Consider the following 27,871-nt stretch of genomic DNA (forward strand, 5'->3'; position numbering starts at 1 on the left):
GAGAAAGATTAGAAAAGCCATTTGGAATACTTTGGGATTATGAAAATTGTTGTATTTATGTTTTATACAAATTTACTCTGACTAAACAGCTGTTGACCCTTTTGTCTGAAATTCAACAATCTGGCTGAAGCATCGATCTACATTTAAATGTTATAAAATATGAATTATACAGTATATTATAATCTGTAGTGTAATGCAGATAGGAAATAAAAAGTTAATATCTAATTTTTAGTTTTGATTGCACTAGTGACGAATTAAACACATCTAATGCATTATAAATATAAAATAGATTACAAGAGCGGAGGTAGTCACTTTTTCGCCGAAATAGGTTTCCGAAAGGTACATGAATACATAGTTTTTTGATTGGGCAACAAGACAGGCTCAGCTTGTGACGTTGGAAATATAATTAATTCGAGCCAGAAATGCTTCTAGACGTGCAAATCGTGTTATGTACCAGGATAACTTATGCTACTCCTAACAACAAACACTGAAATCATATGCTTACTTACGATTGAAAAATGTCATAGAATTCCATCATATTACATAGTAAGTGCTTTTACTAAGTAGTATAAGGCTTTCGATTTTGGAAATTACGAGTGAAGACGAGTGTAACACTTAGTAATTAATATATTTCTTTATACAAAACAATAAACGAAAACATTGAAAAGGTATTGAACAAAATAATACGCTCGTACGTAATACTTATATGTACATTGTAAGTACTTTTACTAAGACAGTAGTATAAGGCTTTCGATTTTGGAAATTACGTGTGAAGACGAGTATAACACTTAGTAATTAATATATTTCTTTATACTAAACAATAAACGAAAACATTGAAAAGGTATTAAACAATACAATACGCTCGTACGTAATACTTATATGTACATTGTAAGTACTTTTACTAAGCAGTATAAGGCTTTCGATTTTGGAAATTACGAGTGAAGACGAGTATAACACTTAGTAATTCATATATTTCTTTATACTAAACAATAAACGAAAACATTGAAAAGGTATTAAACAATAGACTATAATACGCTCGTACGTAATACTTATATGTACATTGTAAGTACTTTTACTAAGCAGTATAAGGCTTTCGATTTTGGAAATTACGTGTGAAGACGAGTATAACACTTAGTAATTAATATATTTCTTTATACTAAACAATAAACGAAAACATTGAAAAGGTATTGAACAAAATAATACGCTCGTACGTAATACTTATATGTACATTGCAAGTACTTTTACTAAGTAGTATAAGGCTTTCGATTTTGGAAATTACGTGTGACGCCGCGTGTAACAGTTAGTAATCCATATATTTCTTTATATAAACAATCAACGAAGATATTGAAAAGGTATTAAACAATATAATACGTTGTCCTTTACAGTCACAAACTATAGAAGATTACAGCATATTTATTCAAAACTTTAAATATGCAGAGATGAGAGGTGATGTGCTCAGGTACGCAAACTTACTTTGCGCTATCATTGTTTATTTTACGCTATCTCGTGTTTAATCATATGATTTACTCATGAAAACAGCTCGAGAGTAGATATAAATCGTCTTTGCGCTGGTAACCCTAGACGGGTCCGGTCCTTAGAAGATAAATTACGTTTCGATGATGCAATATTACGTGTTCTTTCATAAATGTGAATCATAGCAGTTATTTTTTGTTGATACTTGAAGAAGCGGTGCAGAAAACATGGTTCACTCAAAATCACCGTTAGGATTAAAATCCACGGCTGTGCAGGTGAGTAAACGTTTCCATTTCTCACTTCAAATGTTGATAGAGCAAAATAGTTTAGTACCGAAAATATTTGTTGGAAATGTATTACACGAGTTATTGTATTAAAGTATCTATTCGATTCAAGATGTAGTTCAGATTTAAATAATTTTGATGTAACAGACGAGTCTGTAAATCCCATCTTGACTTGACGTTCTAGGTGGCCGTAAGCCTGGTGGCTAACTTGGGGACGATGATGAACGGAATGGTGCTAGGATTTCCTTCTACCTTGGTTCCACCTCTACTTGGTTCCGGTTCCGGTCTACACGTCACTCTAGATGAGGCTTCCTGGGCAGGTGATTACGCAATAGCCTGAATATCTTTTTATTATCATGACGTAATTTATGAAGTTTGATTTACGAATAGTTCTCACAGTTCGTCCTGCAACAAAAGAAGTTACAGTTGTATAATAAGAACTGAAAACAACACAGCTTGTATAGAACATTGAGTTCGCGACACATAAGATTTAATGTCTTAAATGTACTCATACGAGATAACGTTAAGAGTGTACACTAGTTAGCACATTCGATGCTCCCCTCTTAACACGGGGAGTCAGTATAAACTGTGATATAAATAGGAACTCTCCTCAACTTAATAAAGGTTTCACTCCACAAACTTAGATATTAGTGTTTCATTGCTAATGAATTATTAAAAATACGTTTATTTGTTAATACTAATTGGTCATAATTTATTTTCAAAAAAGAGTTTCTTGTGGGGAAATTTATACTAAAAAGTTGTAAGTCTCCCTTCTTCTCTGAAGATAATTTTTTTAATTGTTATTTGTGCTAGGGATTTGTAGAGTTTTACAAGTTTTAACTGGCAGCGAAATTTGATCAAATTATTTTAAACTTTCTTATTTTTTATATTTCTTATTATTTTTTTTTAGATTTCTAAAATTTGACGATATTTTATTGATTTTAGGATATACACGAGCCTGCAATGTAATATGCCCTCTTACACCTCCAATTAGCTAACTTAGACAACAACCCTCTCCGTATAAAAAGGGGCTAGTTTTATAGGGTTGGTATTACTGTGTAGCTGCGCATTTTTTAACCTAATACATGTGTATACATTCCCGCAGCCAGCATTACCTTCCTGAGCGCTCCGATAGCCTGTCTGCTAGCAGGCCCTATTGTCGACTGTGTGGGTCGCCGCTGGGGCCTGCAGTTGATGTACGTGACGTACGCCGCAGGCTGGCTGCTGTTGGCGGTGTTTCCTGGTTCTCTGCTGCTCTTGTATCTCGGCCGCTTGCTGTCAGGGGCCGGGTTGGGCCTGGCTAGCTGTATGGCTGCCACGTACACTGCGGAGATCGCTGACGTCTCACTGCGTACCACCCTTGTCACCCTGTGTCCTGTTATGATGGCAGCTGGCGTTTTCATCGTTTACCTTTGGGCCGCAATTTATCAGGTTAATGATTATTGTTCATCCCATTAAAAGCTCTATGTGGAATCTTCTATAACTGATTGATGGAATTTTGAGTAGTCTACACTGCTCAGTACAATGTATAATATGTTTTATTTATATTAATCAAACATACATTTGTGATATACACAATATTTCAGACTTCCTGGGTCGAGGCTTCATTTTTCGCACTCGGCATCTCAGTCTGGTCACTGGTGCTGACGCCGCTGCTGCCGGAGAGCCCGCTGTGGCTGCTGAGCAGAGGTCGTGCTGAAGAAGCGCTGCAGGCTCTGCAGAGACTGCGAGGAGCGTCGAGCCCCGAGCAGGTCAAGGAGGAGCTGGACAGCTTCAGCAGCAGAGCGAAGGACAAGGAGCAGACAACCTCCTGGCTCTCCATCTTCCACAACCTGCGGCAGCCTCAGGCCTACAAGCCACTCTTATTTTTGAACATTTTCTTCCTCTTTACTCAACTCAGTGGAATCGCTGTAACAATAAATTTTGGAGTAAGTATGAAGTAAAGGTTAAGTAAGTAAAAAGTATTTAAACAATTTTCATTCCTGTTAAGCGTTTATAATACTTTTCAAAAAATACCATATTTCAAATTATGTCAGGATATGTACTTACTCTTTAGTTTTGAAATAACTTATTTTGTAAAAGAAATGCGGACAATGGACTATGATGCTTATAAGTGGAAACTAAAACAAAGGAGTAAGTTTTAAAAGTTGTGTTTGATGAAAATAGAAATTAAGTTTTCGTTCTTCCAAAATTCAAAGAATACTTCCAGACGATTTATTCTTAGAGGTAATCAGAAATTGTATATTAATATAAAGTAGTATTAACACCATAGTTCAACGTGGACAAACTCATGGTACTACAAGGAAAGAGGAGGAAATTCTTCCTAAATGATTAACAAGTCATTTAAAGTTTTAATTTCAGTTTTTCCCCGTAATCATACATATTGTTTCTCACTTTACAAAATATCATTTGCCGAAGTTTTATGACGTAGGTACTATACAGGTATTATCACATATTGAATAGTTTCAAATATTTATTCTATAAATCATAATATTTTGTCGTAAAGCGTTTTACAAACTCAGTAAGAAATAAAAGATATAACACTTTCAACAAATGTCAGTCACACATTTCCCAATAATCCACAAATTACATTTTGACTTCCAACAAATGAAAAGTCGGACTTGTACATTGCATTATACGGAAATATTCACTACTGATATTTTAAGTTAAGAAGTTAACTAAGCACTATTGTTATGAAAAATTACCATGGTTTTGAACTTGTTCTACTAAAAGATAAATAAAACTGTTGAACAAACCCATAATGTTGATTGTAATTTCAAAATGGTTTCTTTAGAGTTTCCTATACAGGGTAATGTAGCCTATGTATATAGCAGGATCTTGTACTATAAGGAGTTTTAAAATTTGACGGTTGTTTCCACATTTCGTGACTAATTAATACATTTTTAGGTAAGCTTCGTCCAGAACGCCGGGATAGAAGGCCAAACATACATTATAGCTCTAGGATTAGCTCTGATGCGCATGCTCTCCACATTCCTGACGACGTGGGTCTGCACTATATACGGCAAGAGAATCCCCTGTCTCATCACTGGGGTTATCTCTACCTTGCTAATAGCGATGATTACACTATCAGTAACCCCAGTCCTCACGCTCCCTCCTTGGCTCGTATGCACGTGTGTGTTGCTGTTCGTGCTCACCAACTCCGTCATCTACTCTGCTATTCCGTGGTCCATGATGGGCGAGATCTTCCCCACTAATGTCAGAGGGGTAGGTATTGATATTGTGTAAGATATTGTGAGTTTAGCTCCACTTCACCTTCCTCTTAATGCAGCGTGTAAAATCTGACACTGTCCCAGACTCCAAAAACACCAGATTCCAGAAGTCAAGTCTGTAACAGTGTCTGATTTTAACCGATGTATTAAGTGGAAAGTGAACAGGAGCTAAACTCAACAGTCACATTGAATCAACCACAAGGTAGCTATGGATTGAGATATTGGTTAGTATGCATTATGCGTATGATATTACGGTATGAATTTGAAAAATTTTTTATGTTAATGTTTAGTTTTAAAGTATAATTAAATAAAAATGTAAGATATCAAAATCAAAATAAAAGTTTAATTCGTGAATGCAAAATAAACAAATAATATTACTGCATAATAATATTGCTTTGAATACAATTTCGAACTGTTGCTCAAAGTAAAAGTTTATAACAATAGGATTAATTCACTGAAAAATTGGAACGCCAAGTTAAGGTAGAACTTTTGTAGGTAAAAACAAATATATTCCTGACGTAATGCTTTTTGTCAAACTATGGTGATCTTAGCAAATTTCCAGCCGCATTATACCATGCATCATGATTGATAAATCTTTTGTCATCGTTAAGCTCTACCCTGGGCTGGTGGTGTCCTATAAAGTATTTCTAATTATGATGTTCTTGACAGGCTGCTAGCGGAATGACAGCGTGCATCATGATTGGTAAATCTTATGTCGTCCTCAAGCTCTACACTGGGCTGGTGCTGTCCTATGGAGTGTTTCTAATTATGATGTTCTCGACAGGTAGCAAGTGGAATGACAACATGCATCATGATTGGTTAATCTTATATCGTCCTCAAGCTCTACACTGGGCTGGTGCTGTCCTATGGAGTGTTTCTAATTATGATGTTCTCGACAGGTAGCAAGTGGAATGACAACATGCATCATGATTGGTTAATCTTATATCGTCCTCAAGCTCTACACTGGGCTGGTGCTGTCCTATGGAGTGTTTCTGATTATGATGTCCTCGACAGGTTGCTAGTGGGATAACAGCATGCAACATGTTAAGATATTCTTTCATAGCCGTCAAGCTCTACCCTGGGGTGGTGCTGACCTATGAAATGTTTCTGATTATGATTTCCTTGACAGGTTGCTAGCGGGATAACAGCATGCAACATGTTTGGATATTCTTTCATAGCCGTCAAGCTCTACCCTGGGGTGGTGCTGGCCTATGAAATGTTTCTGATTATGATTTCCTCGACAGGTTGCTAGCGGGATAACAGCATGCAACATGTTAGGATTTTCTTTCATAGCCGTCAAGCTCTATTCTGGACTGGTGCTGCCCTATGAAATGTTTCTGATTATGATTTCCTCGACAGGTTGCTAGTGGGATAACAGCATGCAACATGTTTGGATTTTCTTTCATAGCCGTCAAGCTCTGCCCTGGGTGGTGCTGCCCTATGAAATGTTTCTGATTATGATTTCCTCGACAGGTTGCTAGCGGAATAACAGCATGCAACATGTTTGGATATTCTTTCATAGCCGTCAAGCTCTACCCTGGGGCGGTGCTGGCCTATGGAGTGTTTCCAGCATTTTTATTTTTCACGATATCAGGGGCGATTGGCACATTCTATCTTTACCTATTTTTCCCCGAAACGCACGGACTGTCGTTGATAGAAATCGAAGAATCATTCAGAGGTAATTATACAAATATAGTTTAAAATTAATCATAAATTAAACTTTTGAAGGAGATATTTATTTGCCAGTTATGTACTTTGAATTATTGAGTGGGGTTTCTTTACTGGTGACTGGCATTTTAATTTACTAAAGGTCGGTCTGACCATCCGTGTGTGCAATAACTCTTTATAACTGATCCTGGAGATTTGTAACTTACTCTTGGTCCAATGACCAACTTTGGTGATAAATGTTCAAACAATTTTACATTGATTTGACGTGTCACCACAATATAAACGTGAAAATCAAAGAAAGAAAAGCTGAGTAGATCATATAACGTATTATTATGTGCCATAGTAACGCATGTGATGAACTTAATTTGTGGAATTGGGAGAATTTAGATATGTTCTTTCGGGTCCTTCGATACTCGTTTTATTATACTAAATAATTACGAATATCGAAAAATCCATTTAGAAATTTGTATGACCTACCCAGGAATTGAAACAATGATTTCACAGTTATGGAGCCCTAGCCTTACTTTTACACTACAGTGAATCGATACAGATGATAAAGAGAAAGTTGTCATTACTGTCTTCTATCATAAGAGCTAAAATTCTGACAGACCGACATATTACTACATTTTCTACTTATTGTAAACACAGAGAAGTTTCAGGAATCTATCGTATACGGTTAATCTTATTTAGAGTACAATAAATAAGCTTTAGTAAACTTATCTTTTACTAAAGGGACCTACAGAATATATTAGCAATACAAATTAATACAAATAATACAAATTTCCTACCAGAAAATCAGTTAATGCTCTCATCTCATAGTTCTTTCCATCTCATGTATAGTTTGTTCTCGCTTATTGTATTTACTTTTAACAGCTTCCTAGCCAGTCAGTTCTTACTTCTTGACCAAGAAATATGCAACACTTTGTCGAAGAAGTGTGATATATCACAGGCATGAAATATGTTTGATCTCAATTAGACTGACAAGTCGATAGAGGGTGCCGGTGTCGGAAGCGTATCGTTGCAGCTTAGTTAGGTACAGAAGAAAGCCGACTTCCCCTACAAGATTGAGTTGTTAGGAGGCTAAATGCCGCTCTTCACGTGGTCCAGATATTACATAAACCACGTTGTTCGCCAAAACTTTGCCAGCAATAGTGTGTCTCAAAGTGGTAGAAACGGAATCATAAAATAGTCTTTTAATACCTACTAGGAGTAGTGGTGGGTATTTACTGTAAAATATAACGGAGAAATTCCTAAGACGTTGTTGGGAATGGCTCACAAAGATAACTAAAACAGTTGAGCAAAATTGTAAACTTGAGCTCTTACGCTGTTACGAACATATATGAGCAAAATTACAAGAATGAACAAACATAGTATTGACAAATCAATTATCAAAGAAATTTGCAAAAAACTAGCTTGTTTAAAAAGCGTTTATTAATAACTCTGACATTGTGGCGGTTTGAAATGTAAGGATCAGAACATTTTACTATTATGTACAACAATCACCACCCATAATAATTCATGAATTACTTTTTTTTAATTTATAAAGAGGCATATGGTCAAAATTATCAAATCTGTACTGTTATTTAACCTACATACTTGAACAGAATTGCTACAGTTTTTGAATTGTATTGATTTACATGCAATGACATGTTACGATTTATTTTTATAGTAATGTGTTGAAAATATACTATGTGTACGCGTATTACTATGACGATGTTTATACTTTCTATTATAACAAATAGATTTATGTAGAGACAAATTAATTGAGAGTTTCTAGAATATAACTGTGTGCGTTTTATTTATATTTAAAAGTTGCAATAGCAACATGAAGAAAACTCACTAGTCCTATTGTACTAGGGCTTACTATTTTGTTTTTATTGTTCTTTTTCTTGTTTCTGCAATAATCATTAAGACTTAAAAATTTAGCTTTTACTATATAAGTTTAGAATTTTTTTTCAATGAATATAATTTCTGTTTCACCTTAATGTATTTTTGCAGGTTCAAAAAAAGTCAAGAAACAAACACAACCAACGCTTGGAGTTTAAAGCGGACTTTTTTTACAAAAATAAATATTTAAGAACATTTGGTCATTTATATTAGTTTCATACAAAATAAACTTCCTAAAGTATTAAAAATAAAATAATTAAGTTTACTCAGTTTAATTAACTCACAACATAATTTAATTTAATTTCATTATTATTTAGTTGAATGATATTGAGAGTTAAAACAACTATTTATCTAATTTCATTAACAATATAACAGCTTTTGTAAATAATTATAACGTTTAAAAATGAAAATCTAAAGAGTTCATGAAAGGTATTTTATATGAGTTGTTTATATATTACATATTAACAACTAACAAGATGGTTATTTTATATCTATAAACACAAAAATCTATTAGTTTACAGTGCAATATGATAATAAAAAATACAATAAAAAATCATCAAAGATGCTAGATCCAAATCTCTTAAAAAGTGTTAACACCAGAAAACTCACAACACAAATAAAAGATTTAACAGGATTGTTTTCGAGTGGAATTCCTAAAACATCTTCGAAGACTGAATACTCTAGCTAGAACTAGGTATTGATTTAGCCATGAGTTACATTGATAGTTTTTTGTATCAAACTGAAAATTTGCTAAATTGCTGAAGTTCTGAGCTAAAACTAAGCAGCGGTGCAATAAACATACCTCGTGAACTAAATCCTACTCAAATGATGAAGAAAGTAACTCAAAGTATGACTTGAGAGAGCAGCTATTTGTAGCCAAAAGAAAACTTGCCCAGAAAAAGAACAGCAGGTTAATAGTCTTCATATGGTGCAGTGATGGATGCATTATTGTGATGGTAAGTTATGATTTTATTCCCTTTACGTACATCAGTTTTAAACCACATTTTGAACATTGAAAAATGCATTTACTAAAAATAACATGTTAAGACAAAATGTTGATAGTTTAGCTGTTGTACCGTTAATCACTGTATTATTAGTAGAATAGGGCCTCTCTTTCCCCCTTTCCTGTTAAAGCCCTAAGGTCTTATGTAGAAATCTACTCCTATGGTCATTTACTACGCACTGGTTTATTAAAGGTATTGAAAAATTAAATTTAAATAAATTCTTACGCGACCATTATTAAACGAGTTGTATGTACTCATTATTAAGTATATGTAGAGTTACGGTAAAGTGAGACTATTCAAATGATTAAATGGTTCATAGTCATAATTAGTCACTACCAGTTTTGACCAAGCTCTGCAGTTAAAACTAATTGTTACTAGTAAAAAGCAGTGTTAACTACGGAATAGGGGGTAACTAAAGAAAATAGTATTGAGGGGAAAGGGTGGGGGAAGAAGAAATACAATATCATTACGGATGCAAAAGTAATAAAATTAAAAATATGTTTGTACAAGAGACTGCATGGTAGGCAAACTTAGCTTTAAAACATATATGTATTAATCAAAAGTTGTTGTCACAAATCGTAAGTTAAATTTATTAGGCAAAACTAGTTTTGATTGCCTGGCTTGGTTAAAACTGGTATTGACTATAGAACTTGGTAAAAACTAATAATGACTAGTAAAAACCAGTTTTGACCATGGCCTTTGGATTTGTTTATGACTGGTTTATACCAGTTTTGTCTGAATTCTAGTTTTGACTGTAACATACATACAAGAACATAGTCCTGACTAACCTCTTAGTGCAAGTCTCCTCTTTCTGAACATGGCCTTTACACTTACGAAACCCTCTCATCACATCGATGAGTTATATTTACTATTATTATTTTTATGTTTTAATAGTTTAATCATTAAATTATTGATGAATCGCAAAGTTGCTAAATATAATAACTTTTAGCCTTACGCAGTTGGTGCTATGACTATGATAAAGGTTTCAGGATCAAATTGCGTCGAAAAATTGCTATCACAATCCAAATTTTGAATCTTTTTGGCCTCGATGTGGAGAGCCATCTTAAGTCAACAGATGTTAGAACAACACTGCAGGACTGGCGATACACTTCCAGCGAGTGAAAGGGATGGATTTTACCATTAAGCTTTTGGATGAAGCTTAGTAATCATTGATCAGTCCAGTGGCGTGTATAGAAAATTATTTCGGAGGGAGGAGTCTGACTTACTGGGTGGTTTAGAGGGTTTTAAATACTCTCCAATATAAATCGGATCAGGGATCTTTTCCCTTGAAATTGTCGGGGTTTATGACCTCATAAATGTGTTCTAGCTTAATAGTAACTACTGGGTTAAATTTTAATGTTTGTATTTCAAAATTATGGGAGGGGCTTGATTCCCCTTGGTTCCCCCCTTATATACACCCATGGATCAGTCTGACCAGTCTGTAACTAATATGTCTTCTTTATCACAGGCTGCTAATTTTTCGACAATTCCGTGTTATCTTCCCTGTACATGTTATTACAACAATACATAGATGTACATGTTGTTCCCTTCTCAATTGTTTCTACTATGCAATCACGACATTGCATTAGTCTAGATTTACAAAAGCACTAATCACGTATATTACTTGATCACGTCACGAACTTACTGATAAAGCACTAAGTATGCACTAACAAACAGGTTACACAACGTACTGATGATTAAGAAGCACACATTTCTTGTAGCTATTAAATTTAAAATTACAAGACAAATTGAGTGAAATGAGTAATGGTTAAACAAGATACTGTTTTTAACAATACATGATTTTTATTACGTTGTTGACACTTCATGCTTGCCAATATAGACAAAGGATATACACAACTGAATCACTGATTGTTTCCGATTGTTTTTGTATATAAATCACGAAGGAGGTGTTAATTTATGCACTATAATGTCAAAATGGGTGACATTATTAGGTGATTACCATTTGGCACTTATTGACAAAATTAAAATTACATTGTGAAAATAAAGAACTAGGAACTATTCGATTCAAAAACACCTCTATCTTTAGAACTTTAAAACTCTCTTTACTTTTTCAGACCTGAGAAATACAATACTTAATTATTTTGTAGAAGTTTTTTGTTATACAATTTAAGAAATGAAGTGAAACATTACAAAACAGAGCTTAACATAATGTTTTTTTTTTTTTAAAGGAGAAACCGATTCCCTTTTAAGCTTTATTCAGTCCGTCCTAATGGGCCACTGGTCTGTGCGAGGATCTTATGAAACGGAATAAAGGGGAGTTCTGATAGAGTTCAGGTTCAATGGTACTGATAAAAATTGCTACGGTCATAAAAAGGATTTGATCATGCGCTACCTCTAATTCAGACCCAAACTCCAACGACTTAGACCGCTCGGCCGTCGACAGTCCCAAAGGTTTGCTTCAAAGGTTCCGTTTAAAATAAGGTTTTCTCACTGTCGCTTACAAGTTTTTCTTCACTGTTGTATGATATGAAGTTGGAACTTGAGGGTCCTGAAGCCATGATACCAAACGGTTAGAACGTGATTTTTCATTTGATGCAACACGAGTCTTTTTATTTATTGTTATTTAAGGAGAAGCCGATCCCTTAAAAAGTAGAAGGAGTGAGTGTTGATTGTAAACACACTAAATCACTAAGTGTCCTCATACTACCGAAGTATGGCAATTCTGCTCCTGGAACAACTTTGTTTCGACCGCAATATTATGTTGGGATGATTTTTCAGCCTCACACATGATTAACAACAAATATGTATTATTAAATCTGCAAGTCAGTCCTCCAAAATAAGTATATGTTCCTTGCCACCCATTTTTACTTGATTTTCTCATTGGTAGCCAATTTTCTCTCTCTTTATAATATGCATGTGTCCAATTGATTGCGATTTGCGTCCCATTGTCATTCTAAAGGAGTTCAGTTTCTTACGTTTACTTTGTAGGATCTCTGATCGGTGTTTTACTCAGTTCATATCCTTTTCGGTTTCTTCCCCAACGACATCCTGGTGTTCCTGAACCGAAGTGATAATGGCAATCACCCTCTCTTTCAGGGTACGATCAAAAACTGTACTTTGCTCAACTAGTTAAATATAGGGCTAATTAACAAATTGCAGTATTTGCTTTGTGATCGCGAAAATTACGCCTTCACACGCAACACAAGAAGACGTATCCATCACCTGAAATTGAAATAACATTTTAAGTATTGTCTATTTTTCAGGAATAAGGAAGGTTACCAGAGTTCATAAAATGACTTAATAAAAGATCAAAATTTGTCAAAGCTATCAGCTTTTAAATAAAACTCTTAAAATCATGTTGTATGTCCGACTGTCCGTCTCTATTATAACGTACAGTTGATATAAAGGTCGAAGTGTCTTGACACTTAATAGATATATTTCTATTGATCCATAAAATATGCTATTGATTTTGGAATGAAGAGGTCAAAAGGCAAATCAGACGGGCTGATCGATTACACTTCCCACCTGTACGATAACTCTTGATAGAAAGGTCATTCTTGGTCAGAGGAACATGCCTATTGATTTTGGGGTCAAATAGATACTCCTCTTGCTCTAAGAAATAACTTAGCTGACTTTCGGGTATAACGTACAGTATGTGTCTTTTGTTAACTTCTGTGCGGTTCTTCGATACTTCTTTATGTTGGTTTATCTGAACAATGATTATCGGTCTTTTAGGCTCCTGCTTTATCATGAAAGGAAGTGCAGGTGTTAGCGTCTGGAATTAAACAGTTGAAAAAAATCGTTAAGAATACAACTCTAAGATATTATTAATTTAAAGTATGTTCTATTCGTTTATTTGTTCTCTTTCCATGTTCTATGATTTATTTAAAATTTAATTACACAATAAATTCAATATATACCATAAAAATTACATTTTTCCAATATTATAATTATTAATTATAATATTATAATATATATATATTTATTGTAATATTATAATTAACCCGCGGCTTCGCACACAATTTCGTAGACTTGGCACGTGTATGAGAATTGTTTCTGACGCCATTGTTGAGTCTGCCTTGTTGCCACGAACTAGAACATATGACAAAAACTGTACATTTGCAACCATTTTAATTTACTTCGGTCTTTTTTCCTCCATATTAGTTTTGGCCTTATTTCCCGAACAAGAATACATATATAGATTCACAGGTTCTGAGAAACCTACTTCTGTCAAAAGACAACTAGACGGGTAAATTTATAGTAAAAGTTTGGTGATAACTTTGTCAACTATACTTTCAGCAGTTATCCACAACTTCGCGATTCCATAGGCTTTGCACGTGTATGAGCACTGCTGTTTCGAGTAAAAAATGCATTGTCTCATTTATAATATTACTAGTTGTTTCCCGCGGCTTCACACGCTTCTCGTAAGCTTTGCCCGTGTATGAGCACTTCTGGTTCAAGTGAATTATATTTCCAACGCCGATGTAGAATTTGCCTTGATGTCACGATCAAGTAAATCTGTCAAAAATTTACTGTACACGTACATGTACTTTATTATAAAGTGGTCTAACACTCAAGCTTTAAAAATTTATTTAAAGACAAATATACATAATAACTTAGCTCCTTGGAATAGTGTTTCGCTGCAGTTTATAATTTGCAGGCGTTTAGAAAACATTTATCTCTTGCCTGGTGGTGAGTTGCATCGATGGACATAGCGTGTAAACCTTCTCCGTGGAAAAATACGTATCCGTACAAATTTTCATAGTGATCGGTTACATAGTTTACGATTCTATAAAGGACATACAGACAAACATTCATGTATGTATAAATATATATATTAAGATTCAGAATTTGTGATTAATCGGCTGTTTCCGCTGCTTTAGAATATTTAAATATACTGATATTGTTGTAAAGGCCCCCCATCCACTTACAGTTCGAACTGCAGTTCTTGACTGCAGTCAGAACTGTGAACGGTGGACTGTGGACTGTTGAAAAATGTTCACGTCCAGTACGGACTGCAGTCGCGGACCGCAGTCCGTTCGGTGGCGTGGTTGTCGTGGTCAGTCTTTCCGGTGTTTTGCCGTAGGTGTGTACTTTGTAGTTATTATTCGTTATATTATTTATTATATTTTTAGTTATATTATTCGTTTTGTGGCTGTAGGAAAAGTGCATTCTAAGTTCTTATCGTAATGTGAAGTTAAAGTGCAATGTCTACGTTTTGAAGATTTGGCAGCATACGCTGTAATAGCGGTAGCTATTAAAAAACGCAAGAAACGAAGGCATCAAATGTGGAAAAAAAGAATGGCTATCAGAGGAAGAGATTTAACCACGTTCACCTTCTTAGGGAGCTTGAAGCATATCCTAGAGACTGGAAAAACTACTTAAGAATGGACGAGAAAAACGTACTTTGATTTATTACGTATAGTAACACCATTGATTACCAAACAAGATACAAAAATGAGGGAAGCCATTACACCACATGAAAAAACTGACTGCGACATTGCGGTATCTAAGCACTGGCAGAACAATGGAAGATTTAAAGTTTTCAACGAGAATTTCCCCCCAAACATTAGGAAGAATAATTCCAGAGACCTGCTCAGCTATTGTCAAGGCCTTGAATGACTATTGCAAGGTTAGTAGCCTAATGTGTGTTTCAAGTAGTTTTGAAAAATCCAAAATATGAAACCAGAATAAAAGTTAGAAAAAGAAATAAAGTAGGTCTTTGTTGTTTTCGAATGCCAACATACTGTTAAGAAATTACAATATTTTTAATCTGCTTATGGATTTGTTAAGGTACATAGCCTACAACATTGTATTATGTCACTACTTTTTGCTAATTTTAAATTACAACTCCAGTATCTCTAACGATTACGAGTTCATTTCTGTGTGCACACAACATTTAACCATTTTTATAAAGTAGTAAAAGGTAATGAGAAAACTCATACAAAATTATTGTAAACATTATAATTATCCATACTTGTATTTGTTGCGTTGTACAAACAACACATTTACTTTTTATAACTAAGGAAGAAAAAGTAAAAAAAATCAATTTAATTAATGTAAGTATAAGATAAAAAGTAATACGTACCTATGGTGTATGTTTAACCACAAATGAGTAAAGTAATTAATTATAAAAACTATGACACTGTCAAACATAACATTGCAATCTAGTATTACAAACACATGGCAGCTCACAACAGTACCGCATATGAATAAAGATTAAAGTGTAATTTTAATTGAGTGCAAAATATTTTCACCACAAACAAAAAAAAAATAATAAATGTAATTTGTTCAACATATAACTCTCAATGTACTCAACTACTGGAGTAGGCCTACTAAAAAACCGCACAGCTTGGGTTGTGAAAAGTTTACAGGTTTAAGCCTACTTGTTAATAATAGAACACTTAATTTAGATTTGTATAGTTGACACTGAAGCCAGACATTGCTGTATCATCATACATTGGTTCATAGGTTGATCTACCTCCTGAACTTGGGGTAACACTAGCTGCCCGATGGTGTTGTGGAACTTGAGTAAAGAATACCTGGGTTAAACTGTAGCAAATCGTGTTAGTCCACCTAGTTTCTGCTTCAAACAGGGCATCATTAATGATTTTCTGCGCATAAAATCCTTTGCTCATTGTTCAGCAATCTCAGCTTTGAGCAACGTTCTTCCCAAAGGCGTCGTAGTGATCTTCTTCTTTTGTTGTTGCCAGTCGTTGTCCAATATTAACCAAGACTTGATCACACGGGGACAATTTTTTTTGCCGTTTAAAAGAATCTTTAGGTTCAGGTGTTGCAGAGGTAATATTTGGAAAGCGGTTCGAGCAACTTGAGGAGGATTCTGTAGAGATTGGGGCGCATCTAATGGTTCTTTTTGTGAATCGTCCCAGCATCTCCTGTAAAAAAAAAATGTTTGAAAAAAATGTCAAAATCCGTGACTTTTCGCGGATTTCCTTTTATTTCCGTGCCCGGTAGACACCCTGTCATTACTTATAATGAACCACAATATCAATAATGAATTCAGTTATCACCACAGTACATTCTTAACTACTTATTTATTTACTTTCTCAAATATTATATTGAAAAAATTACAGAGGGGGTGGCGAACGGAAAACGAGGGGTGATACGGTTCTCGATGGTTTGATTTCATTAAAATTTGTTCCGTACAAACGCTGGTCTGAAATATGACAGCTGACAGTTTATGAATTGTTTTCAGGTACCGAATACAGCCGAGGAGTGGAAACAAATTGCACAGGAGTACGGGGAAAAATGGAATTTCCCCAACTGCCTAGGCAGCATGGATGGAAAGCATATAGCCATAACACCACCACCTGGAAGTGGTTCTTACTTTCTATAACTATAAGGGTTTCCATAGTCAGGTACTTTTCTGCATTGCTAGTGCAAACTATTGAAATAATTTATTTTCATTTTGGTGTTAATGGCCGGGTATCTGAATGGAGGAGTTCTGAAAGAGACAGACTTCAACAAGAAACTAACAGATAAAAGCCTCAATTTACCTGAAGAGGGGCATTGTAGACGGCGAAGCTCTTCCATACGTATTCATTGCAGATGACGCCTTCCCCCTAACTGAGGTCATAATGAAACCCTTTTCCTATAGGGTTGCAAACAAACCTAGAAAAGGTATATAACTACCGACTCTCAAGAGCACGCCGAATGGTCGAAAAGTGTTTTTGGGATTCTCGCTGAGAGATTTCAGGTTCTACAAAAACCAATCACCCTTCATTGACTTGAAGAAAGTGAATAGTGTTGTTGTTGCGTGCTGCTACCTGCACAAACTATTTGCGTAGGACAATCCCTCAAAGGTACTCACCTAAAGACTGGTTGGATTTAGATGACGACGAAGTTGGTGTGTCTAAGCCTGGACCAAGAACCAGCGATCACATGGCATTACAAGTAAGACAAACCGATCGCCCAATGGCTAGTGCAAAAGAAGTAAGAAATAAATTTGTTCATTATTTTAGCAACAAAGGAAAAGTGGAAATGGCAAGACAGATACATCTCTTAGTTTATAATGATTATTTGAAAACAAAATACCTCCGATGACAAACTGTAAGTTAGTTGTAGCATTGTGAATACATTATTTAACCGCAAAACTAGTAATTTAATTCTCTTACCTCGTCTTCACTGACTCTTCCTTCTCCTAAGTTGGAAGTCCCTCCTAGACATTCTTCCTGGTCAATAGAAACAAAAGTTCTCTGTAGTACCACAGCTTTTTGGTACATATATATCGTCTGTACCACTGCCAGAACGTTGAGAGGCTGTTACCTTTCTTTGTTCCTTACGAAATGCACTTCTGATATTGTTTATCTTCTTCAACACATCGCTTTTTTGTTGCAGTACTGTCAAACCCTTTCACTACTAATAGTAAAACTACGGTGGGCTGCTTCCTTCTTTTCCCTATTGTGATAGTCTTTTGACTTAACCTTCCATACACATTCATGTTTCCTAAACTCCTCTATAAACTGTAAAAGATTATCCTTCGACCAACTGGCCATGATTGCCGCGTCACAAACAAAAACAATGCGCAACCACCAAACGCTCACCACTCAATGACGCATGAGGCCGACACGGAGCAGCTGAGCTAGCGCATGCGCATATCTCGCAGCTTGGACTGTCGACTGTGGCCTGTCACGGGACCTCCACTAACTAGCAGTTCCGCCTGCAGTCCGATCGTTGAACTGTCGCACCGTGCGACAGTTGACAGTCCAACGATTCGCCTGCCGGATTCCCCATCCACTTACAGTTCTAACTGCAGTCCCGGACTGTCTCAGTCCAGGACTGCAGTTAGAACTGTAAGTGGATGGGGGGCCCTAAGTGTCTAGAATTGGTATTGATAGGCCCTATCTTGCCAGTTAAAACGTGCTATCTGTGCCAGCTATTGGTAATCTAACCGATGGCCACTTTGTTTGCCATTTTAATGAGCAATAATAATAAACCCGTTATTGTAGTCTATTTGCTGTCGCCAATATGTTCATGTGGGGAAACAATGGACAATGGAAAGTCAATCGCTGGTAGGAAGTAAAGTTAATAAACGCATTTTAAACTACCATGGACTAAGTGAGTTAAAAAATGGTTTATACATTTGGGGGACCACGTGTAAGCTCGATAACCATTCAGGTAATATACCACATGTAGTCTGTTTAATTGATTTTTATGCGTGATTATAGATTTTAACATTAGAGTGTCATAGAACTTTCAACACAGCTCAGAAAAAGGACGTTAAAGCATAATTGTGAACTGTTAAACTATAAAATAATTAATGTCTAGGTGGCAGCGACCCTGGTGGCAAATTTGGGAATACTAAACACCGGAATGATGATCGGATTCCCATCTGTCTTGCTACCCCCTCTGCTAAAGGTGGGCCCTGGCCTTCATATTTCCTTTGACCAAGCCACCTGGCTCTGTAAGTACGATTTTATTATACAATACATTGTGTATACGCTAACTAGTCGTATTTCATTTGTCGGGAAAACTTTTATGGTTTGTTGTTTGGATGACATTATATTTCATAGAATATCATGTTAAACACTCAAACATTGATTAGCTATGTTTTCCTTCTCAGCTAGCATCTCCTTCATCTCAGCGCCAGTTGGCTGTGTGGTGGCAGGCCCGATGATCGACCGTGTCGGCCGCCGCAGGGGTCTGGTGCTGCTTAACCTCACGTTCATCGCAGGGTGGCTGCCTTCAGCCGTCTTCCCGCTATCCCTCCCCGCCCTCTACGTCGGCCGTATCTGCTCAGGGATTGGGGCAGGTGCAGCCCCCAGCGCATGTTCCATCTATACTGCGGAAGTAGCCGCTGTATATCTACGAACAGCGCTAGTCTTGATCACACCGTTGATGTTATCAGTTGGCGCCGTCATCACCTACCTCTGGGCCATGCTATACCAGGTTACGTATTGTAACTTTTACACACACACACACACACACACACACACACACACACACACACACACACACACACACACACACACACACACACACACACACACACCACACACACACACACACACACACACACACACACACACACACACACACACACACACACACACACACACACACACACACACACACACACACACACACACACACACACACACATGCAAATTAATGTTTGTCTATATGTCCTTTAGTCCTTTACAGTGCAGACTCAGAAACTATTTGTATGAACATGTATTTTTCTCGTAGTAGGTTTAGGTGCTATTCCCATTCCTATAACTCACCAATAGGCGGCACTGAAAAATATAAAAGTTATCAAAGCACCTGCACATTTTAAACTGTAACTGCGAATCAGTTACGTATATTAAATATACAAACACTATCTTAAGGCGTTAAGGTTTTATGTATATTTGTCGTTACAATCAAATTTCTGGTTGAACTTAAAGCTTAAGTATTAGACCACGTTATAATAGAGTACATGTTCGTATTCAATGGCTATAAATTTCCGCTTTTGACAGATTGTCTTGATCGTGGCAACAAGCTAAACTCTACATCGGCGTTGGAAATATAATTAACTTGAACCAGAAGTGCTCATACACGCTTAAAGCTTACGAAAAGCGTGCAAAGTCGTAAGAAACAGCTAGTTCCCAGTATTTTATACCAGTACTTGAGGAAAATCTAATACATAAAAATGGATTCGCTTAAGTTCTCAATCATTTGAGTTACTGGTTCTAAAGAAAACTTCTGCCTAGAAGCAATCTTAGGATCCTTACGACATTATCCAGAACTTAAAGAACTATAATGAACTATAAAGAAGTCATTAAGATCCCTCATAAAAACTGGCAATATCTGTTAGTGGTTTCTTACGCACAATAAGGGATCCATTGATGACATCGAACATCTAAAACCAATGTGCTGTGTTCAGTCTTTGTATTATGGAGTGTCATTATTACAAACTGCTTCATTTCATAAATGTAACTGGTACAGGAATCGTGGAGCGAAGTATCTTGGTTCGGACTTAGCGTAACATCAATGTCGCTGGTGCTGACGCTGCTGCTGCCAGAGAGCCCAATGTGGCTGCTGAACAGAGGTCATGCTGAGAAAGCGCTGCAGGCTCTGCAGAGACTGCGAGGAGCATCAGGACCCGAGCAGGTCAAGGAGGAGCTGGACAGCTTCAGCAGCAGAGCGAGCGACAAGCAGCAGAAAACCTCCTGGCTCTCCAACTTTAAACATCTGCGAAAGCCTCAGGTTTACAAGCCTCTTATCATGATCAACGCGCTGTATTTATGTGGCAATTTCTCAGGAGTTATGCCGGTCATGAGTTTTGCGGTAAATCTATACATTAATAAAATAAAATTACACTTAATGTACAGTGGAAAATGAAATACTATTAAACTATAGCCACAAACTAAACTATAGTCTATGATAAATTATAGCCAATTATGAACACAATTTGAAATTGATAAAACTTTTGAACTTATCTCAATAGATTTACTTTCTATCAAGAATAAATGTGAGAAAACATAACCACTGCTTTATTTATCTGTTATCAGGTTGATTTTACAAACAGAGCAGGAATACAAGGGGAGGCTCACTACGTGGCTATGTGTATTGCTATTGTTCGCATGGTCTCTATTCTTATCTTTACTTGGGTGAGCAATGTGTTTGGAAGTAGGAACCCAGCAGTATTCTTTGGAGTGATCATGACTGCTTCCATGACTATGCTGACCGTGAACGTGTCTGGGTTACTGGTGCTGCCCCAGTGGCTCATTGGAGCGCTTGTTCTGGTTTATGTGTACGCCGGCTCCACAAGCTTCACCAACATTATGTTATCCATGCTGGGAGAGGTTTTCCCTACCGAAGTGAGAGGCGTAAGTTATACATAGATAACTCATGGTTGTATCTTTTAATTGATATTGATTTTGTTGACTGAGATGCTTAAACTTTTTTGTTATTCTTTTTGTTTGTTAATTATGAAATAATTTATATTATTTAACGGCATTTTTTAAATTAGGAACTAACAAATAGTATAAATTGAAACAAATCTTATATTATTATAATATTAAATATCTATGTCAGTAAAATTTTAATATACCTTAATGAAATGATGAGTGTAAAGTTCGGGTCGTTTATTTTGCAACTGTCTTGTGGCGTTCCGACGGAAAATAACTGAATCGGTCACGAAAGAGTGACAACGTAATATTAAAAGTCCACTGGAACATTCACAACAACGCGACTGTTGAGACGGATGCCTGGACTGTTACACTGATAACCGCAACATGTTATATATACGATGCATTTAACAGTAACGTTTGTAACAATGTTAATTTATAATTATCCGCAGTTTAGATCTATTAATCTTTAACTTTAAATAAAATTATCTTTAATGTCTTAACCTATTAATATTTTAATTTTTAATCCTAACTAAACTTTATTTTTATACTTTCAATATACCATATTACATATTTGTGATATTATACTGAAACAAAACTAAATACTAATAAAAAATCTTTTAAACTACTGATATGTGATTAGTACTGTACGTCCTAGTTACTTCAAGAACCATTACCTGAGCTGTCGCTACCTATTTTCAACGGAACTGTTACACGGAACCGCTCCCAGGTGTCGCAAACTCGTGTCAACAGTACTGTTAGACAGTAGACGGAACCGCACCTAGCGGTGGCAAACTCGTGTCAACAGTACTGTTAGACGGTAGACGGAACCGCACCCAGCTGTGGCAAACTCGTGTCAACAGTACTGTTAGACAGTAGACGGAACCGCACTCAGCGGTCGCAAACTCGTTTCAACAGTACTGTTAGACGGTAGACGGAACCGCACTCAGCGGTCGCAAACTCGTTTCAACAGTACTGTTAGACAGTAGACGGAACCGCACCCAGCTGTGGCAAACTCGTGTCAACAGTACTGTTAGACGGTAGACGGAACCGCACCCAGCTGTCGCAAACTCGTGTCAACAGTACTGTTAGACGGTAGACGGAACCGCACCCAGCTGTCGCAAACTCGTTTCAACAGTACTGTTAGACGGTAGACGGAACCGCACGTAGCGGTCGCAAACTCGTTTCAACAGTACTGTTAGACGGTAGACGGAACCGCACCCAGCTGTCTCAAACTCGTGTCAACAGTACTGTTAGACGGTAGATGGAACGGCACTCAGCGGTCGCAAACTTGTGTCAACAGTACTGTTAGACGGTAGACGGAACGGCACCCAGCTGTCTCAAACTCGTGTCAACAGTACTGTTAGACGGTAGACGGAACCGCACCCAGCTGTCGCAAACTCGTGTCAACAGTACTGTTAGACAGTAGACGGAACCGCACCCAGCTGGGGCAAACTCGTTTCAACAGTACTGTTAGACGGTAGATGGAACGGCACTCAGCGGTCGCAAACTTGTATCAACAGTACTGTTAGACGGTAGACGGAACGGCACCCAGCTGTCTCAAACTCGTGTCAACAGTACTGTTAGACGGTAGACGGAACCGCACCCAGCTGTCGCAAACTCGTGTCAACAGTACTGTTAGACGGTAGACGGAACCGTACCCAGCGGTCGCAAACTCGTGTCAACAGTTCTGTTAGACGATAGACGGAACGGCACCCAGCTGTCGCAAACACGTTTCAACAGTACTGTTAGACGGTAGACGGAACCGTACCCAGCGGTCGCAAACTCGTATCAACAGTACTGTTAGACGGTAGACGGAACGGCACCCAGCTGTCGCAAACTCGTGTCAACAGTACTGTTAGACGGTAGACGGAACGGCACTCAGCTGTCACAAACTCGTGTCAACAGTACTGTTAGACGTTAGATGGAACGGCACCCAGCTGTCACAAACTCGTGTCAACAGTACTGTTAGACGGTAGACGGAACCGCACGTAGCGGTCGCAAACTCGTTTCAACAGTACTGTTAGACGTTAGATGGAACGGCACCCAGCTGTCACAAACTCGTGTCAACAGTACTGTTAGACGGTAGACGGAAGGGCACCCAGCTGTCACAAACTCGTTTCAACAGTACTGTTAGACGGTAGACGGAACCGCACGTAGCGGTCACAAACTCGTTTCAACAGTACTGTTAGACGGTAGACGGAACCGCACGTAGCGGTCGCAAACTCGTTTCAACAGTACTGTTAGACGGTAGACGGAACCGCACCCAGCTGTCTCAAACTCGTGTCAACAGTACTGTTAGACGGTAGATGGAACGGCACTCAGCGGTCGCAAACTTGTGTCAACAGTACTGTTAGACGGTAGACGGAACGGCACCCAGCTGTCTCAAACTCGTGTCAACAGTACTGTTAGACGGTAGACGGAACCGCACCCAGCTGTCGCAAACTCGTGTCAACAGTACTGTTAGACAGTAGACGGAACCGCACCCAGCTGGGGCAAACTCGTTTCAACAGTACTGTTAGACGGTAGATGGAACGGCACTCAGCGGTCGCAAACTTGTATCAACAGTACTGTTAGACGGTAGACGGAACGGCACCCAGCTGTCTCAAACTCGTGTCAACAGTACTGTTAGACGGTAGACGGAACCGCACCCAGCTGTCGCAAACTCGTGTCAACAGTACTGTTAGACGGTAGACGGAACCGTACCCAGCGGTCGCAAACTCGTGTCAACAGTTCTGTTAGACGATAGACGGAACGGCACCCAGCTGTCGCAAACACGTTTCAACAGTACTGTTAGACGGTAGACGGAACCGTACCCAGCGGTCGCAAACTCGTATCAACAGTACTGTTAGACGGTAGACGGAACGGCACCCAGCTGTCGCAAACTCGTGTCAACAGTACTGTTAGACGGTAGACGGAACGGCACTCAGCTGTCACAAACTCGTGTCAACAGTACTGTTAGACGTTAGATGGAACGGCACCCAGCTGTCACAAACTCGTGTCAACAGTACTGTTAGACGGTAGACGGAAGGGCACCCAGCTGTCACAAACTCGTTTCAACAGTACTGTTAGACGGTAGACGGAACCGCACGTAGCGGTCGCAAACTCGTTTCAACAGTACTGTTAGACGGTAGACGGAACCGCACCCAGCTGTCTCTAACTCGTGTCAACAGTACTGTTAGACGGTAGATGGAACGGCACTCAGCGGTCGCAAACTTGTGTCAACAGTACTGTTAGACGGTAGACGGAACGGCACCCAGCTGTCTCAAACTCGTGTCAACAGTACTGTTAGACGGTAGACGGAACCGCACCCAGCTGTCGCAAACTCGTGTCAACAGTACTGTTAGACAGTAGACGGAACCGCACCCAGCTGGGGCAAACTCGTTTCAACAGTACTGTTAGACGGTAGACGGAACCGTACCCAGCGGTCGCAAACTCGTGTCAACAGTTCTGTTAGACGGTAGACGGAACGGCACCCAGCTGTCGCAAACACGTTTCAACAGTACTGTTAGACGGTAGACGGAACCGTACCCAGCGGTCGCAAACTCGTATCAACAGTACTGTTAGACGGTAGACGGAACGGCACCCAGCTGTCGCAATCTCGTGTCAACAGTACTGTTAGACGGTAGACGGAACGGCACTCAGCTGTCACAAACTCCTGTCAACAGTACTGTTAGACGTTAGATGGAACGGCACCCAGCTGTCACAACTCGTGTCAACAGTACTGTTAGACGGTAGACGGAAGGGCACCCAGCTGTCGCAAACTCGTTTCAACAGTACTGTTAGACGGTAGACGGAACCGCACGTAGCGGTCGCAAACTCGTTTCAACAGTACTGTTAGACGGTAGACGGAACCGCACACAGCTGTGGGAAACTCGTGTCAACAGTTCTGTTAGACGGTAGACGGAACGGCACCCAGCTGTCGCAAACACGTTTCAACAGTACTGTTAGACGGTAGACGGAACCGTACCCAGCGGTCGCAAACTCGTATCATCTGTACTGTTAGACGGTAGACGGAACCGCACCCAGCTGTGGCAAACTCGTGTCAACAGTTTTGTTAGACGGTAGATAGAACGGCACCCAGCTGTTGCAAACTCTCTCTAACGGTTCCGCGACCAGACGACTAAGCACATCTTTAATACGCAATGTTTGTAACTAAAGAAAGTAATTTATTGGTGATTTAAGGATTTTACTCAGTATGTATTTAAGCAGTCAGTGTATAGGTCCCGTCATTTCTTTCTAATGCACGACTGTAATAGAATGTTTGGAAAACCAATTTAACGCTAAAGATTATCCAAAAATCATCAGGTTGGAGATAATTCATCTAATATATTGGTCTCATTTGGTAACTACGGCTGGAGACTAAATTGGAAGGAGATTCTGAGACTGAACTATACTTTCGTATCGAACTGAACTATCGTTGTTTTGTATCCTGAGTTCCGTGATTGGTGAAAATGCAACACGCTTCCCAGTTATTCTCTCGGAAAAATTATTTGCGATAGATAGTTAAGAATAAATTAAATTACAAGCTAGTTCATAATATTGTGGAATAAAACCCATCTGGGAGATAAATAAACTAACGATATAACTAAGCTAACACGTCTAGCAGAAGCCTCCCAACTCATACATTTAACTGCTTAACAGACGTCTCTTGATTAGTTATACAACATATAATGGAGTACCTTGTAAAATACAGCATTTATTACATAAAGTTACTTTAAAGTTTACTATAAAGTATTACCAGAATACATGTTCTTATTCAAGGGTATAAAATAATTGATCGGAAAAGGTTAGTAGACTAAATTTACTAGCTAACCAGTAAACCTAGTTCCAATAGTGTTTTATTTTCAAATTTCAACTATGTTATATTTTTTACTTATACGTGAGATAAAAATGTACGTTTGTTTTAAAACTTTACTAATTTTATAATACAACTATGAAGTAACGTATTTAGATTATTGAAAATATATTAATAACAATAAGAATAAGAGATTTGAATTTAAATTCACACACACACACACACACACACACACACACACACACACACACACACACACACACACACACACACACACACACACACACACACACACACACACACACACACACACGTTGAAATTCGCTTATTCTATTCGAATGACTAATATGCAATGTTTTCTTGCAGTTTGCAAGTGGCATCACAACAGGCCTGGGATTCACAACCTCTTTTGTTGCCACGAAACTATACCCTATTTTTGTCACGGAATTCGAAGCATACTTCGTGTTTTTGTTCTTTACAATATTTGGAGCTGCGGGAACTCTTTATATATATTTTTTTCTTCCCGAGACTCACGGAAAGACTTTGTTAGAAATCGAGGACCACTTTAAAGGTAAACCTTCTCCATTATTTTTACTCTATCAGCTTTATTAGAAATAATGTTGTTAATAGAGCTTTCTGCTTACAGAACGTTTTAAAGAGAATTAATGCTACACGTTTTAACTATGGATACTAGAGGCTTTCAAGTTTTTTACTGCTGGTATTGTTACATGTTACTAAATAATATGAAATATCTTAGTAATTATTCAACTGATAAGGTATGCGAATTCAAGAAAAATTACATTTACAAGACACAGCTTTGCAGGATTACGAAGTCCTGTTAGAAATATTAAGAGCTACTCCACGAAAATATCACCAATAATGTCGTTAATAGAGCTTTCTACTTACAGAATATTTTAAAGAGAATTAATACTACACGTTTTTAAATACAGGCCCGTTTTAACTAACATTTCATTATTTTCATCATAACTTTCTTTCTCATCCCCAAACTAACATTGTAATAACACAGCTATTTAAATGTTACATATGGTATTATAGAAAACCAGTGCTTGAAGAAATAACTTAAACCTTGGTTTGGTTTGTGAGTTATACAATTATGCTATCGTCAATATGTTAGTGCTATGTATTAAAAATACATTTTTAGCTTTATATAATGGTTTTGAAACCAATTAAAAATGAGACTGTTTTTAAAGGAAACTAGATTTTATAAACCATAGATTAATGAAATGAATAAAACAATAATATTTAACAATTGATTGTTTTGTTTCAGGAGTACAAACAACCGGTACAAAACTCTGAAGCAGCAATTAAAGAAAGAAAGAGATCATTAAAGATTATCATATTTAATTCTCGTTTTTTCACCTTTTACTTAATAGTTAAAATCTTATCCCTCCTCACTTGAGGCCTAGAAAAAAATAATTTGAGAACGAACTAACCTCTAGACTTGAAAATGTACATGACGGTTCGTTCTATATAACTGAATTCGATTATAGTCAATTTCACTCAATGGAATTTGACGGAGTTGGCGAATAGTTTTGCATTAATCGTATTATGAAGACAATGAAAATATCGCTGAACAAACAAACTGAGTACAGTCATATGCTGTTTAAATATGATAAAGTATCACATGTAACCTAATGAAATGAGCAAAAACCAAATTTTGCATGCGACCTCAGTGCAGCCAGTTATACGACAC

The 27,871-nt window shown here is 37.6% G+C and overlaps 2 protein-coding genes across 4 annotated transcripts in view; both read left to right on the forward strand.

Moving 5' to 3' along the window:
• The first annotated feature begins 1,541 nt into the window (after nt 1–1,541).
• The window catches only part of LOC124363467, a 53,863-nt gene continuing 27,533 nt past the window's right edge, over nt 1,542–27,871 (forward strand). Inside the window, exons 1-14 of the mRNA XM_046818716.1 lie at nt 1,542–1,748; nt 1,942–2,077; nt 2,863–3,188; nt 3,344–3,685; nt 4,665–4,982; nt 6,461–6,665; nt 8,654–8,687; nt 14,422–14,566; nt 16,724–16,844; nt 17,360–17,421; nt 18,796–18,931; nt 19,091–19,326; nt 20,455–20,796; nt 21,021–21,338. Coding sequence (XP_046674672.1) covers nt 1,701–1,748; nt 1,942–2,077; nt 2,863–3,188; nt 3,344–3,685; nt 4,665–4,982; nt 6,461–6,665; nt 8,654–8,687; nt 14,422–14,566; nt 16,724–16,844; nt 17,360–17,421; nt 18,796–18,931; nt 19,091–19,326; nt 20,455–20,796; nt 21,021–21,338 — 2,769 coding nt within the window. The 5' untranslated portion in view covers nt 1,542–1,700. The remainder of the gene's footprint in view (nt 1,749–1,941; nt 2,078–2,862; nt 3,189–3,343; nt 3,686–4,664; nt 4,983–6,460; nt 6,666–8,653; nt 8,688–14,421; nt 14,567–16,723; nt 16,845–17,359; nt 17,422–18,795; nt 18,932–19,090; nt 19,327–20,454; nt 20,797–21,020; nt 21,339–27,871) is intronic.
• Nucleotides 8,765–27,522, forward strand: LOC124362197 (facilitated trehalose transporter Tret1-like). 3 transcript variants are annotated; one of them, XM_046816492.1, is made up of 7 exons: nt 8,765–9,498; nt 18,796–18,931; nt 19,091–19,416; nt 20,455–20,796; nt 21,021–21,338; nt 26,524–26,728; nt 27,446–27,522. In XM_046816492.1, the coding sequence occupies exons 1-7, from the start codon at nt 9,496–9,498 to the stop codon at nt 27,472–27,474; spliced, it is 1,359 nt and encodes a 452-aa protein (XP_046672448.1). In that variant the 5' UTR covers nt 8,765–9,495; the 3' UTR covers nt 27,475–27,522. The 3 variants fall into 3 exon arrangements, with proteins under 3 accessions (XP_046672448.1, XP_046672447.1, XP_046672449.1); XM_046816491.1 differs by lacking the exon at nt 8,765–9,498 and adding an exon at nt 18,347–18,645; XM_046816493.1 differs by lacking the exon at nt 8,765–9,498 and adding an exon at nt 18,347–18,645 and having other exon boundaries at nt 20,455–20,715.

The sequence above is a fragment of the Homalodisca vitripennis genome, chromosome 5 (genome assembly GCF_021130785.1).
Source record: "Homalodisca vitripennis isolate AUS2020 chromosome 5, UT_GWSS_2.1, whole genome shotgun sequence".
NCBI classification, from domain to species: domain Eukaryota; kingdom Metazoa; phylum Arthropoda; class Insecta; order Hemiptera; family Cicadellidae; genus Homalodisca; species Homalodisca vitripennis.